This window comes from Cryptomeria japonica, chromosome 7 (genome assembly GCF_030272615.1).
Source record: "Cryptomeria japonica chromosome 7, Sugi_1.0, whole genome shotgun sequence".
NCBI lineage: Eukaryota > Viridiplantae > Streptophyta > Pinopsida > Cupressales > Cupressaceae > Cryptomeria > Cryptomeria japonica.
This window is the reverse complement of record NC_081411.1, coordinates 564,383,698-564,394,778: the sequence shown is the minus strand read 5'-3', so window position 1 is coordinate 564,394,778 and position 11,081 is coordinate 564,383,698. Positions and strand designations below refer to the sequence as shown.

General features: G+C 35.5%; 1 protein-coding gene across 1 annotated transcript; it reads right to left on the bottom strand.

Annotated features, from left to right (window-relative positions):
- Positions 1-2,830: 2,830 nt before the first annotated feature.
- LOC131078420 (transcription factor WER-like) lies at positions 2,831-4,844 on the bottom strand. The gene is made up of 3 exons (XM_058016113.2): positions 4,712-4,844; positions 4,389-4,518; positions 2,831-3,416 (listed from the first exon to the last, which is right to left on the bottom strand). Exons 1-3 carry the CDS (start codon positions 4,842-4,844, stop codon positions 2,831-2,833), a joined length of 849 nt encoding a protein of 282 aa, XP_057872096.1.
- Positions 4,845-11,081: the final 6,237 nt, after the last annotated feature.

The following is an 11,081-nucleotide window of genomic DNA, read 5'->3' as shown; positions in this document are numbered from 1 at the left end:
CATCATCTTCAAATTCTTAATGGTTTTCTTGCTATAGTTGAGAAACATTAAATTTTAGTTTAAAACATTGGTTTCAATGTCCCAGTTAGACCAAAAAGTGAGGTGCACTATTATGGGGATCACACTTAAATTTCTAGGTAGTTAAAAAATATACACAAAGATTCATCATTGTGTCCAAACATAACTTTATCCATGATGTGGCAAAGTCTAGTATACCCTACTCCTTGTTTCATACTTTTCAATTTAGAAAGTTAAGAAAGTTTGTCTTTTGTGTCTATTATATTTATGAGATAGAAGCTACTCATTGTACACATTTTCTCTATTTTATAGGTTCCCATGCAGCAAAAAATCCAACAATGAGGAATGCATGAAGATATCTAGTAAGATTTATTGTATATGGACCTAATATCCTTCTTTGTTTGAATATTAAATTGCATACATGTCTATAAGTGATCATATTACATTGAGATACATGATAATTTTAGGATTCACATATACTTCAATTCTAATTGTAAAATTTGCATACCCATGTCAATTCCCATTTAGTTTTGGGGCTATTTTGAGATAATATCCTAATACAATTACATATCTACAATGACATAGTCTTGTGTAAATTTGATCTCATTGCCCTTATCTTAACTCATACTCATTTAACAAGTTTTCACACATTTGAAATATTTTCATTTGTTCTTACACATATCCTCATATACTTGTTATTTTTTGCACCCTAGAATATCTAGATTCATTACCCGTATAGACATTATGGTTCCCTATTCTAGGTAAATTCTATAGGTCTGGAATCAATCTCACATTTATGAAACTTACCCCTAAAATTTAAAAATTTAAATTCAAATGTTTATGACTCTTGCCCATTTTACTCTATGTAGCATTTTTTAAATATTTTAATTTAGACATCAGTTTATCATTTGATCACCATTTTAATCTTAAGCCTTTTAATAGGAATATTTTGATCTAGGCCTTTAAAAGGAATCATTACGTGTATAAGAATCATCATATAGATCAGGTACATTCTTTTCCATTATCTATGAATCATTTTCACAACTATAAAGATTTTTTTAAAGATGGTTGACCTAAGAGAAGTTCACTCTAACTATATAACAACCTCCAAAATGTATTTCTAAATACTAGTAGCACTTAAGAATCAACAAGAATAAGATTTGAAGGTGAACTAGAAGAATGTAAAGTCCATATGATTGAATCTATATACCCCCATAAAGATCCATTCCTATTAAAGTAACCTAAAAATAAGAAACTAGCCAAAGATAGTCTCGTCCCATGTAGAGTCTAACATATATGGCATATAAAAATAAAAATAAAATTATATGCTAGATCATAGACTTTGGTGCCATATCAAATTTACTCATCCATGTTTATTCTAGAGCTAAGTAAACTTCTCTTTTACATTTACTTTTATAAAATAGTATTAACTATATAATTATTACTCTCATGACTATCATGTCTCTTATCAAGGTTAATTTACATGCTAATTTGTACATGCATTTTTTTATCTAGCCTAGGTTAACCTTAGGGAGATTATTGTTTTCTTGTATAATTATATGGAATGTACATTAGTGCAATCTTCCAAAATATTTTCTTTGCATGAAGCCATGCCTCCCTACCTTTAATCTTACAATCGATTCTTTCGTCTTTGCCTTCTTACGAGTTCATTTGTATCTTACCTTCCCAATTACAATTTCAAAAATTATAAAGAGTCAAATCTATTGAGAATGGACTTGAGAAGTAGATCATTGTATTTTAATAGAGAAAACACACTACTCTTTTACCACCTATGGCCACATTGGAGAGGAAATGAATCTCTCTAAGGAGTTTCCTATCACGACCACTCTAAAGGTTGTCAATAGAAGGTGGTGGCATCTTTATAGACTATAGAAAACACTACTTTAAGATGTAGAAAATATTTTTCAACTAATCTTTGCACCTCCCACTATCATAATAATCTTGTTTCCAAACAAGGAAGTAAAACACTATGTTTGAAACCCACTTGTTTGTTAGGTGTTGAATCTCACCACTTCTTGTTTATATGATTGTTCTAGAGCTGCACTTATCAAGACTTTTTATAAGGGGGTGATTTGGAATGAAAATCACCAAGTACAAGCCAAGTTTAATAGGTTCCAACAAGTTTGATTGCAAAGTCAAATTCTAAGAAGAATACATTAAGGGTTGATGTAGAGATCCCAGGGAGTGGTATGGAGCATACATTCTCTTTGAAACCGACATTGTAAAATTTATCATGGTCTAGGCAAGATTAGACTAAGGTAAAAAAAGAAAAAAGAACCATAATAGCAAAACTTAAAACATCAAGCTTTAAGATTGTCCAAGAAAATCAAAAATAGGAAATCTTAATAAATATTAATAGCACTCCCTATAATTTAAGTTTTGTTGTAACACCCAAAATAATAATATTGATGTCAAAAAATTATGATTATTTTTTAATAAAATAGAATAAAGAGTCCATAATTCACCTACCAAAAATATTTCTTTTAAATAAACACTTATTCAATTAATCTATTAATTAAAATAGAAGTAATATAAATAAAAAATTTATGATTAATCTACAACCATAAAATCCTTATTGAAATTTACATCACAACAATAAAATACAAATAAATGCTCACTATAGTCCACTACACTGGAGGGACTGAAAATGTGTTTAAAAACTTTTTTATTTTCTAATCATTCAACACTCTGCACTCCAATCTTCTATCTTCCATACACCAATACCATGCAGAAAACAAAATATTCATAGCAGCGTATCTTGAAAGAAATGACAGATGCCTGCCAGCAACTCTTACTGTAATTTCCCAACATCTTCTGATTCCATGGTGAACTGGCTTACAGTCCCATAGCTGTTGTGATTCATATAAAAGAGTGATGGTGGGTCATGACTCACTTGAACTTGCTCAGTTGTTATTGATGGGTCAAAGTATGGACGTAAGTTATACCAGTTAATGGCATTTTGCAGTATAATATCAATGTCATTTTGCACACCAGAGTCTAAATACAGTTGAGAAATAGATGGCTGGAAAAGGCTTCCATCCATTACGTTCTCTGAACTGTCAAACAAACTCTGCATATTTGGCCACTCTGGAAGCCTTGCAATTGACTCTTCACATACTTTCTTCATTTCCTTCTCATTCTCATAATGCATTGAATAAGTTGCAGCAGATTGAAATATATTAGTTTCATTATTTTTCTCTCCAGAGCTATTCTCATTAGCAGTAAGATTACTTTCTTTAGGGGAAGGTCTAGATGGCAGTGGCTTTGATACATTGCAATCTTTAGTTTTGGCAACTTTTTTGCTCAGACGTGAATACCACACGTTTTTTATCTGGTTGTCTGTCCTGCCAGGCATTCTTGCTGCTATCATTGACCACCTGCAACTCATTCAACCAGGTTCAATTATAATTGTTTTACTTGCAATGATTTTTAATATTTTTTTTCTAACACTTTTTTCATAAAGGAAAAAAATTATAGATAGACCTGAAAAAAAACTCTTCTAGGAGAAAATTGATTTATATGATTAGACCAAAAACAACACAAAATCTGGATCTAATGCTTGAGACATGGTTCTCTTCCACTCCGCTTATCGACAGTGTGATTTATTTGTTTATTCATTCATATTTAACATTTTGTTTTAGAAGATTTATATCAACTAAAAAAAATTTATCACGTATACAAAAGCATGGGTCTATGTTGATATCTTTTTGGCTGAGTGTCAAGGCCTGAAAAGTATATATTTGGCTAAAGTTGTTAGGGGTACTCGATCTGGGCCTTGTCTATGGGAGCACAAGCCCATGCTGATATCTTTTTGGCTGAGAGCCAAGGGCTGAAGGGTATCTATTCTACTAAAGTCGTCCATGACACGATCTCATCTCATCTATTATATCATATCTTCTGAAGTTCAAACTTTGCTGGATGATACAATCAAGAAACATACCATCAGCTCACTAATTGAAATACAATCTTGTAATATATTTAACATTATAGATGATTTAGTAGATTGATACTTTTGAAAATCCTATCATAGGTTTCTTATCGCTGCACAGGAAAATGGCATCTATGAAAATGATTGCATGCGGTCCTGAAAAAAAAAGCATACAATTGGATCCATATGGACTAATACACTTGATTTATGTTGGATCAACTATATCTGTGATTTATTTTTGTACACATGTGAACACTCGTAGTTTTAGCCTTTACATATAGTTTGCACAACTTCAATGCAATATAATAATCACGAGATATATCTATAATGATACTTTAACCAAATAATAAGTTGGTTATGCACCTTTCGAGGCATGTTAAGATAAGTAGAGAAACATTCATCCATTCTCTAATCTCCATACCTGTTACCAAGCACCTTATGAAGTTCGATGATGAGCTCTTCTTCCTCTGGAGAAATGTTGCCATGTTTGACATCAGGGCGAAGATAATTCATCCAACGTAACCTGCAACTCCTTCCACATCTCACCAGACCTGCACAATGACCAACATAAACATAAAATAATAGTTTACATAGATAGACAACTTTTCCCATTAGAGTATTGGGCAATGGTGTAAGAAATTGCTCTACACATCTGTTAAGCTATTTAATGGCCAACCAATTAATCTACCAAAGTTAAGCTTCATCTAAGAGCAAAGTATAAACAGTTATCCTACTTGAACATACCTGCTCTGTGGGGAACAAGGCTCCACTGTCCCTCTCCATGAGTTTGAACATAGTTTTTTAGCAGAAGATCCTCCTCAGGGGTCCATGGACCTCTATTCAGACCCAAATCAGAGCAACAAGCCTTCCTTACCATTCTAAGCTCAAACTTATCAACACCACAGAAGGATGAATGAATGTGATGCAAAGCAAAATCCCACGGCAATTATATGGTTTTGCTCGTGATGAAGACCAAAGAATATTATTTCATTTATTACAGCAAAGCTAGCATGGATTCTTATCACTTGGTAGCCAAGAATGTGTTAGAAAACTTTAATTATATGAGGAATATCCAGAAGGTCTGTTCTTTTAATGTTTTAGGTTTGACATTTTGTATACGTCCCTTTGCATGGAAACCTTTATTCTTCACACTGTCCAACCTCCTACGCCATCATTGATTAACGTGAAGAAAGAATTTTAAAATGGAGGAAAACGGGTATTGAGTCCTGGGTGTGAAACAACTATTTGTGAAGCCCAGCGTCCATGTGAATGGTAAGGTCTCTTTGTCCTTTCCTTTGTCAAATCACGATGATTTTACTGCTACTATCTCGTGTTTTATAGACTCTGAATATTTAATCTCTGTTTGAATCAGCAACAAATCTATTCTTGCAAAATAACCTGACCAATTCATATCTTTCAAGTGTTGAAAAATAATTCCTCTCCCCAACCCACAATCTTATCAATATTTTATTTGATTATAATATACATTTAGGTGTAGAAAACAAATGTAATTTCATAGGTATGAATCAAGTTGGATAATAGAGTTGAGGTGTGGATAGTTTTTTTTTATTTTGATGTAATATATTGAGGTGTCACAGATTTATTTGGCAATGTTTTGAATTTTTATCTTTTATCATTATTTTAAAGATTTGGTTATGTACCATCTAAGATCATACTCATCATCGTGGAAGTGATCCCTACAAGCACAAACCTCACCTACTACATAGAAGTGATCTTCCAACTAACAAGAATATTCTAAAACTTCACAAATTGTTAAAATTCACTCAACCTTGATTTTTGATGTTTGAATACTTTCAGGAATATATATTTGTTTACAAACACTTTTAGGAATTTCTCGAATTGAAAGGGTTAAGTCCTCCACACTTAAACCCTTAGGTGGACTAGCTTTACATCTCTAAAGGAATATTTATAGAACGAAGAAAGTTTTAGTGGACCTAAGATGTGCTTTGATAAATGCTCTAATATTTTTGCCATAATACTCTCTAAATGTTATATCAATCAAAACACTAGTATGTTCCTTTTGATAACTCCTAGATAATTGTTAAATGAAAGAGGGAATGTCTTTAAATACAAGAATTAACTCCACAAATCAACAAAAGCATGTGCTCAATCAATTCATAATGACTAGTGAAATAATCAATTAACTAGAAATTAAATTTTAAATTTCATATGTGAGTATGGTTCAAATCCACAAATAGAGAGCTAACCTAGGTCGGGTTCAAATCTACATATCTTTCCAAAATGGTGCATGATTCATTTAGGAATCAAGAATGAATCTCTTGGTATAAGTGATAAAATGGATTGGGATGTGAGCTGAATTTACACAAGAATATGCTACTTTAAGTTTACTATTGTATTTAGCACGCAACTAAACAAAGTGGACCCAAAACATAATTAAAAAGGGCATAGGTATGCAATTTTCACCATTATATTTTACTCCCACTTTGACATGTACATAAACTACTAGGAAAAGAAAACAAGAAGAGAAAGAGATTTTATATGTTACAAAAAAAATGATACAAGGCTCTAGAGCAACATGCAAAATGAAAATCTAGCTCCATTCATGGCTCAATGAGAGGGCTCTACCTAGATACAAACAAAATATAAAATAATATTGACTACATGATTAAATCTAGGACTCTAACTAGATATAGATGAGATGACAAAGGTCTTTATCCAAATATGGACTGCACTTAATATTGTAGATTTCATGGTAAAATTTATTTCTCTAAATATGGTAAAGAACCTTTCTCTAGTACTAGAAAGTTCAATCATAATTCTATAATGTTGTAAATTGTATCCCTTTAAACCATTTCACACTATATTTGGGCCCTTAATTTAGTTTGTTTTCTCCTAGATCATTTTAAGCTCATGTGTGCCTTATGTTATCCTATAATTTCATTGTTATACCTACAACTTAATTATTGTCATATGCTAATTTTGAGACTAGGTCGTGTGTTCTGGATCCTAACACATGTTACCCCTTATGTTGGTCCCTTTGACTACAATATTCAACACCCTAGTTCCTCTAAAAGGGACCCAAATTCAAATGTGTGTTGTTGGCCACCATAATTTGTAATCCAGTCTCAATCTTTTTATTCCATCATTGGTTGTTGTCCTATATTTGAAAATACCTTGTGAACCCTAAATAAAGCACATCTTGTATCATTTAAAGTCTAAGTTATAATTCAAGTGGCCTTATGATCAAGAAATCAATTCACATCTAAATATTTAGCATATTAAGCGATAGACTATAGCATTCTACATTCAAGTACAATTTCATGTGTTGTCATGTTTTGTTATCATATTATTGCATTAAAATTTGTAGGAATTCAATTCTCTCTACGTGAAAATCCATGAGAGGGTTTCATACCTAAGGTACAATCATTTCATTTTAGAATTTAAATTATAGTTTAGCCTTTGTCCTCCATAGGACAAGGTCACTTTTTCATCAATCATAATTGATGTTGAGATGGGAACAACATGGGATATGACTTAGGCAAGCCATATACAACATAACCATTCTTCCCCATTTTCTATGTGTCTAGGTTTAGATCTAATGGTGAAAGGTGTTGCGCTTCCATGACTCATACCCCGTTTTCTTGGTTGAGAAAATAATGTTGTTCAGATCCCCCTTTTTTCATTCTTCTCACTTTTGGTTTCGTTTTGCCTTCTTCATTTTTTCCTACCCTCTCCTTTCCTTTCCTTTTCCTCTCTATCTTCTTTTCCCTTATTTTTTCTTCTTTCTCCTTTTATCCCTTTCAAGCTTGTGTGGATCAAGGTTCGAAGGTACCTTTTCTATTTTAGATTCAAGACCTCCAACCCCTGACCTAGGTTTGGTCTTGTTCTTCCTTCAAAGGCGGGGATCAAGGATCTCTCTACCGTTGACCCTCAAAGATCCCTTTTGAGGATCAAGGGTTGAAGGTGTAGGTGCTTGCATTCCCAAGCAAACATGCCACTCATGACCCCCCACCTATAGGGGCGTCATCTCCTCACCTACCCCCTAGTCGCATTAAATGTGCTTTGTCGACTCCATACAAACTCAATTTGGGATGCATTTCCTCACTTACTCTCTTAGGGTTTTTTGTTTCTTATAGAGCTTTCATTTCTTGTTTAGTGCACTATGTGATAGGGTTCGTCCGGTAATTACTTCAAGTCAAGTGGTTGGTGTGTCATATCCTTTTAGAGGTAGGTTTTGTTTTCTTTTTCCTCTTTTGGATTGTTTTTGTTTTCATTTTGTTTTCCTTTCTCTGTCTTGTGTTTGGGTTTTTTGCACTATGGGTTGTTTCACTTCTATTTTCTTGGTGTTTTTTGAGTGAGTCCTATTGAGGAGGTAACCTCGTAATTCCATCATTGGTGTGAATATGTGTTAGGGCTTTTATTTTGGGTTTGTCTAACATTCTCCACCAATTGGTGTGTGCTCTAGTTAAGTTTGAATAATGTTTCATTATATTTTTTTTACTATCAATAAGTGGGAGTTTTGCCCCTATATGTACCCCAAAATCATTCATGAACTCCTTTGTGTTGAATTCGAGGTAGGTTGATATCTCGATTTCAATATGGCTAAAGGTTTAGCATAGATAATGACCTAAGATAGGATCGGGGATGTCTTTATCCCTGATCCCGAACTAACAAATTTAAAAGGAACAAAACCCTTTCAAGGATCAAGGAAACTGTTGGTGTAAATAATTATTCATCATGGATATTATTACACTTACTTAAGTTTACTTAGGATAATGCATTTCATAGTAGTTTGGATATGAGACACTTGGGTGTTTGTGCCACATTGGGATAGTGTGTGTAGGAGAAATTCCACCTCTTTTGGTGTTGATCTTGTTATTACACTATCATATCCACTTATTGTGGAGTGATAATTCCACCTTCGGTGGGTGATCCACCTCATGTGGAATATTATATTATTTCTCCTACCTACCCACACCTATTTCCTACCTACCCTTGTTTCTTATTGAGCCACATGTCATGTTTGTGTGCTCATACATATCCCTAGCCTTGCCTATATAAGCAGGCTCATCTACATTGTAACAACAACTAGATAATCCAGTTGATTGTTGATCATTTTTCTATTAATGAGAATACAGTTTATTCTTGTCCCATATTATGTCTCTTTCATGTACATTTCAATGACTTCTTGATCTTGGCAAAATCCAACATGGTATCAGAGCTATTGGAGCTTCATTGATTCGTCTTGAAGAGGCATTATTGTGACGTCAAGAGGCAGATCTGAGGAGTATCGTCATTTGGAGGCGTCCTAGACCAGATCCGACCTCTCCATTGCGTCCGGAAGGCCCTTTCCATGAATTTTGGTTATAAAGTTGGCCTATTTTGGTGAGGAAAATTTTTTTCCCCAATTTTGCTTATCGTACGGATTTTCGAATTTTATATATATTTTTCAAAAAAAAATAAAAATTATTTTTCAGAAAAATTGTTTTCGAAATTTGAAAAATCGGAAAAAAAAAAAATTGAAAAAAAAAAGAAGCAAATCAAAAAAAAATATATTGTTTGGGGGGTCCGCAGACCCCCCCCCGTGCTCGCCGTACCTGCAGGTTTTCGCAGTGTACTTTGCGCAGACGTGGTACCCGCTCCCCGGCCGCAGTACCTTACCTGACAGCGCCGCGTGCAGACCGCCAACGCCCGAGCTCCTCCCTGCAGGCACGCCGCCCGAGCTCCTCGCTTCCCGGCGCCACCAGTCGGCGCGCCCAGCTTCCGGCAGGTCCTCCGCTCGGGCACCGGACTCCGGCGTCTCCTCCCCGCCGGCGATCGTCCCTCCGCTCCGCTGCAGTGCCTCCTCGGCGCCTCGCTCCCGAAGACCGCCGCTCGTCTGCGGCTCCCTCCGCCTCCAGCTCTCGGCGCCCTCTGCCAGCGCATCCGCCACGAGGACAAAGACACATCAGCATCCGTACAGTACGGATCACACGCAGCAGACACGTCGATTCCGTACGCAGAGTCAGAAAACCGTACGCCAGTCACGCTGCCACATCAGCTCTCCCGTACAGAGCCACGCGTCAAATCCGTACGGCCACATCGCCTGCCACGTCATCATCCGTACAGTGCGGACTGTACAGTCAGCTGTCCACGCAGTCTGTCCGTACGGTACGGACGACCAGTCAGCCAGATAGGCGAAGTTTTGGCGACGGTCATACGGCCGTCAAATTTAACCCAGTGAATTGCTGACGTCAGCGCCACATCAGCAGGGTTTGGAGATTTTTTGACCCCCTCTCATTTGCATTTTTGATTTTGCAGTTCAACTTCAAATGGCCATAACTTGCTCATTTTTGCTCCTTTTTGGGTGCAATTTTTTTTGAAATGGGCTAGAATTTCGTGCTCTCCGCAGTGGTGAAAGAATTTTTTGATTTTGATGCACGGATTTTTCAGAAAATTCAGTTTTTGGTGACTGTCCCTGAGTAATCCCAGTTTTTGCAACTTCAGAGGCTTCGTTTGGGGTCATACGACCTCCTTTTCAGGTGCCGTTTTTTTTGAAAGTGCGTATTTTTTCGTCTACTTTCACATGATGCTATCAGATTGATGTCATTGTAAGTAGAAATTGTACTTTCAGATCTTGGCCATTCTTGGCTCTCTTGGTACTTGTATATTTGCTTGAATCTCAGTTAGATTCATTGCACTATTGATTGAAGTCTCTTGTATCTCATTTGAGAAGTTGTAAAATTTGCATCATAAGTCCACTTTGCCTTGTTTTGCAAGTGGCTCATTGTAACCGCACTAAGTATAAAGTGCCAAAATCATCACTTTTGGGGGGGTACTTTGATTGATTGAATTTGGGGGGTGTCTCTTGTGCTTTTGTGCTCTTGTGTTCTTTCCTTTTTGCTGCTATGGGTTCTTCTAAGTTTCCTCTCTTAACTCCACATAATTATGCTACTTGGAAAATTGATGCATGGAGTAAACTTATGGAAAAAGGACTCACTCATTACATTGATGGAACTATTGTTGCTCCAGCTGATCCTAAGGCTGATCCAGTTGGTCACTTAGATTGGCTCACTAAAAATATCATGGCAATTGGTACCTTAAGAAAGTATGTATCAAAGGATCTCATTTTTCATATTGAGAAATGTACTCT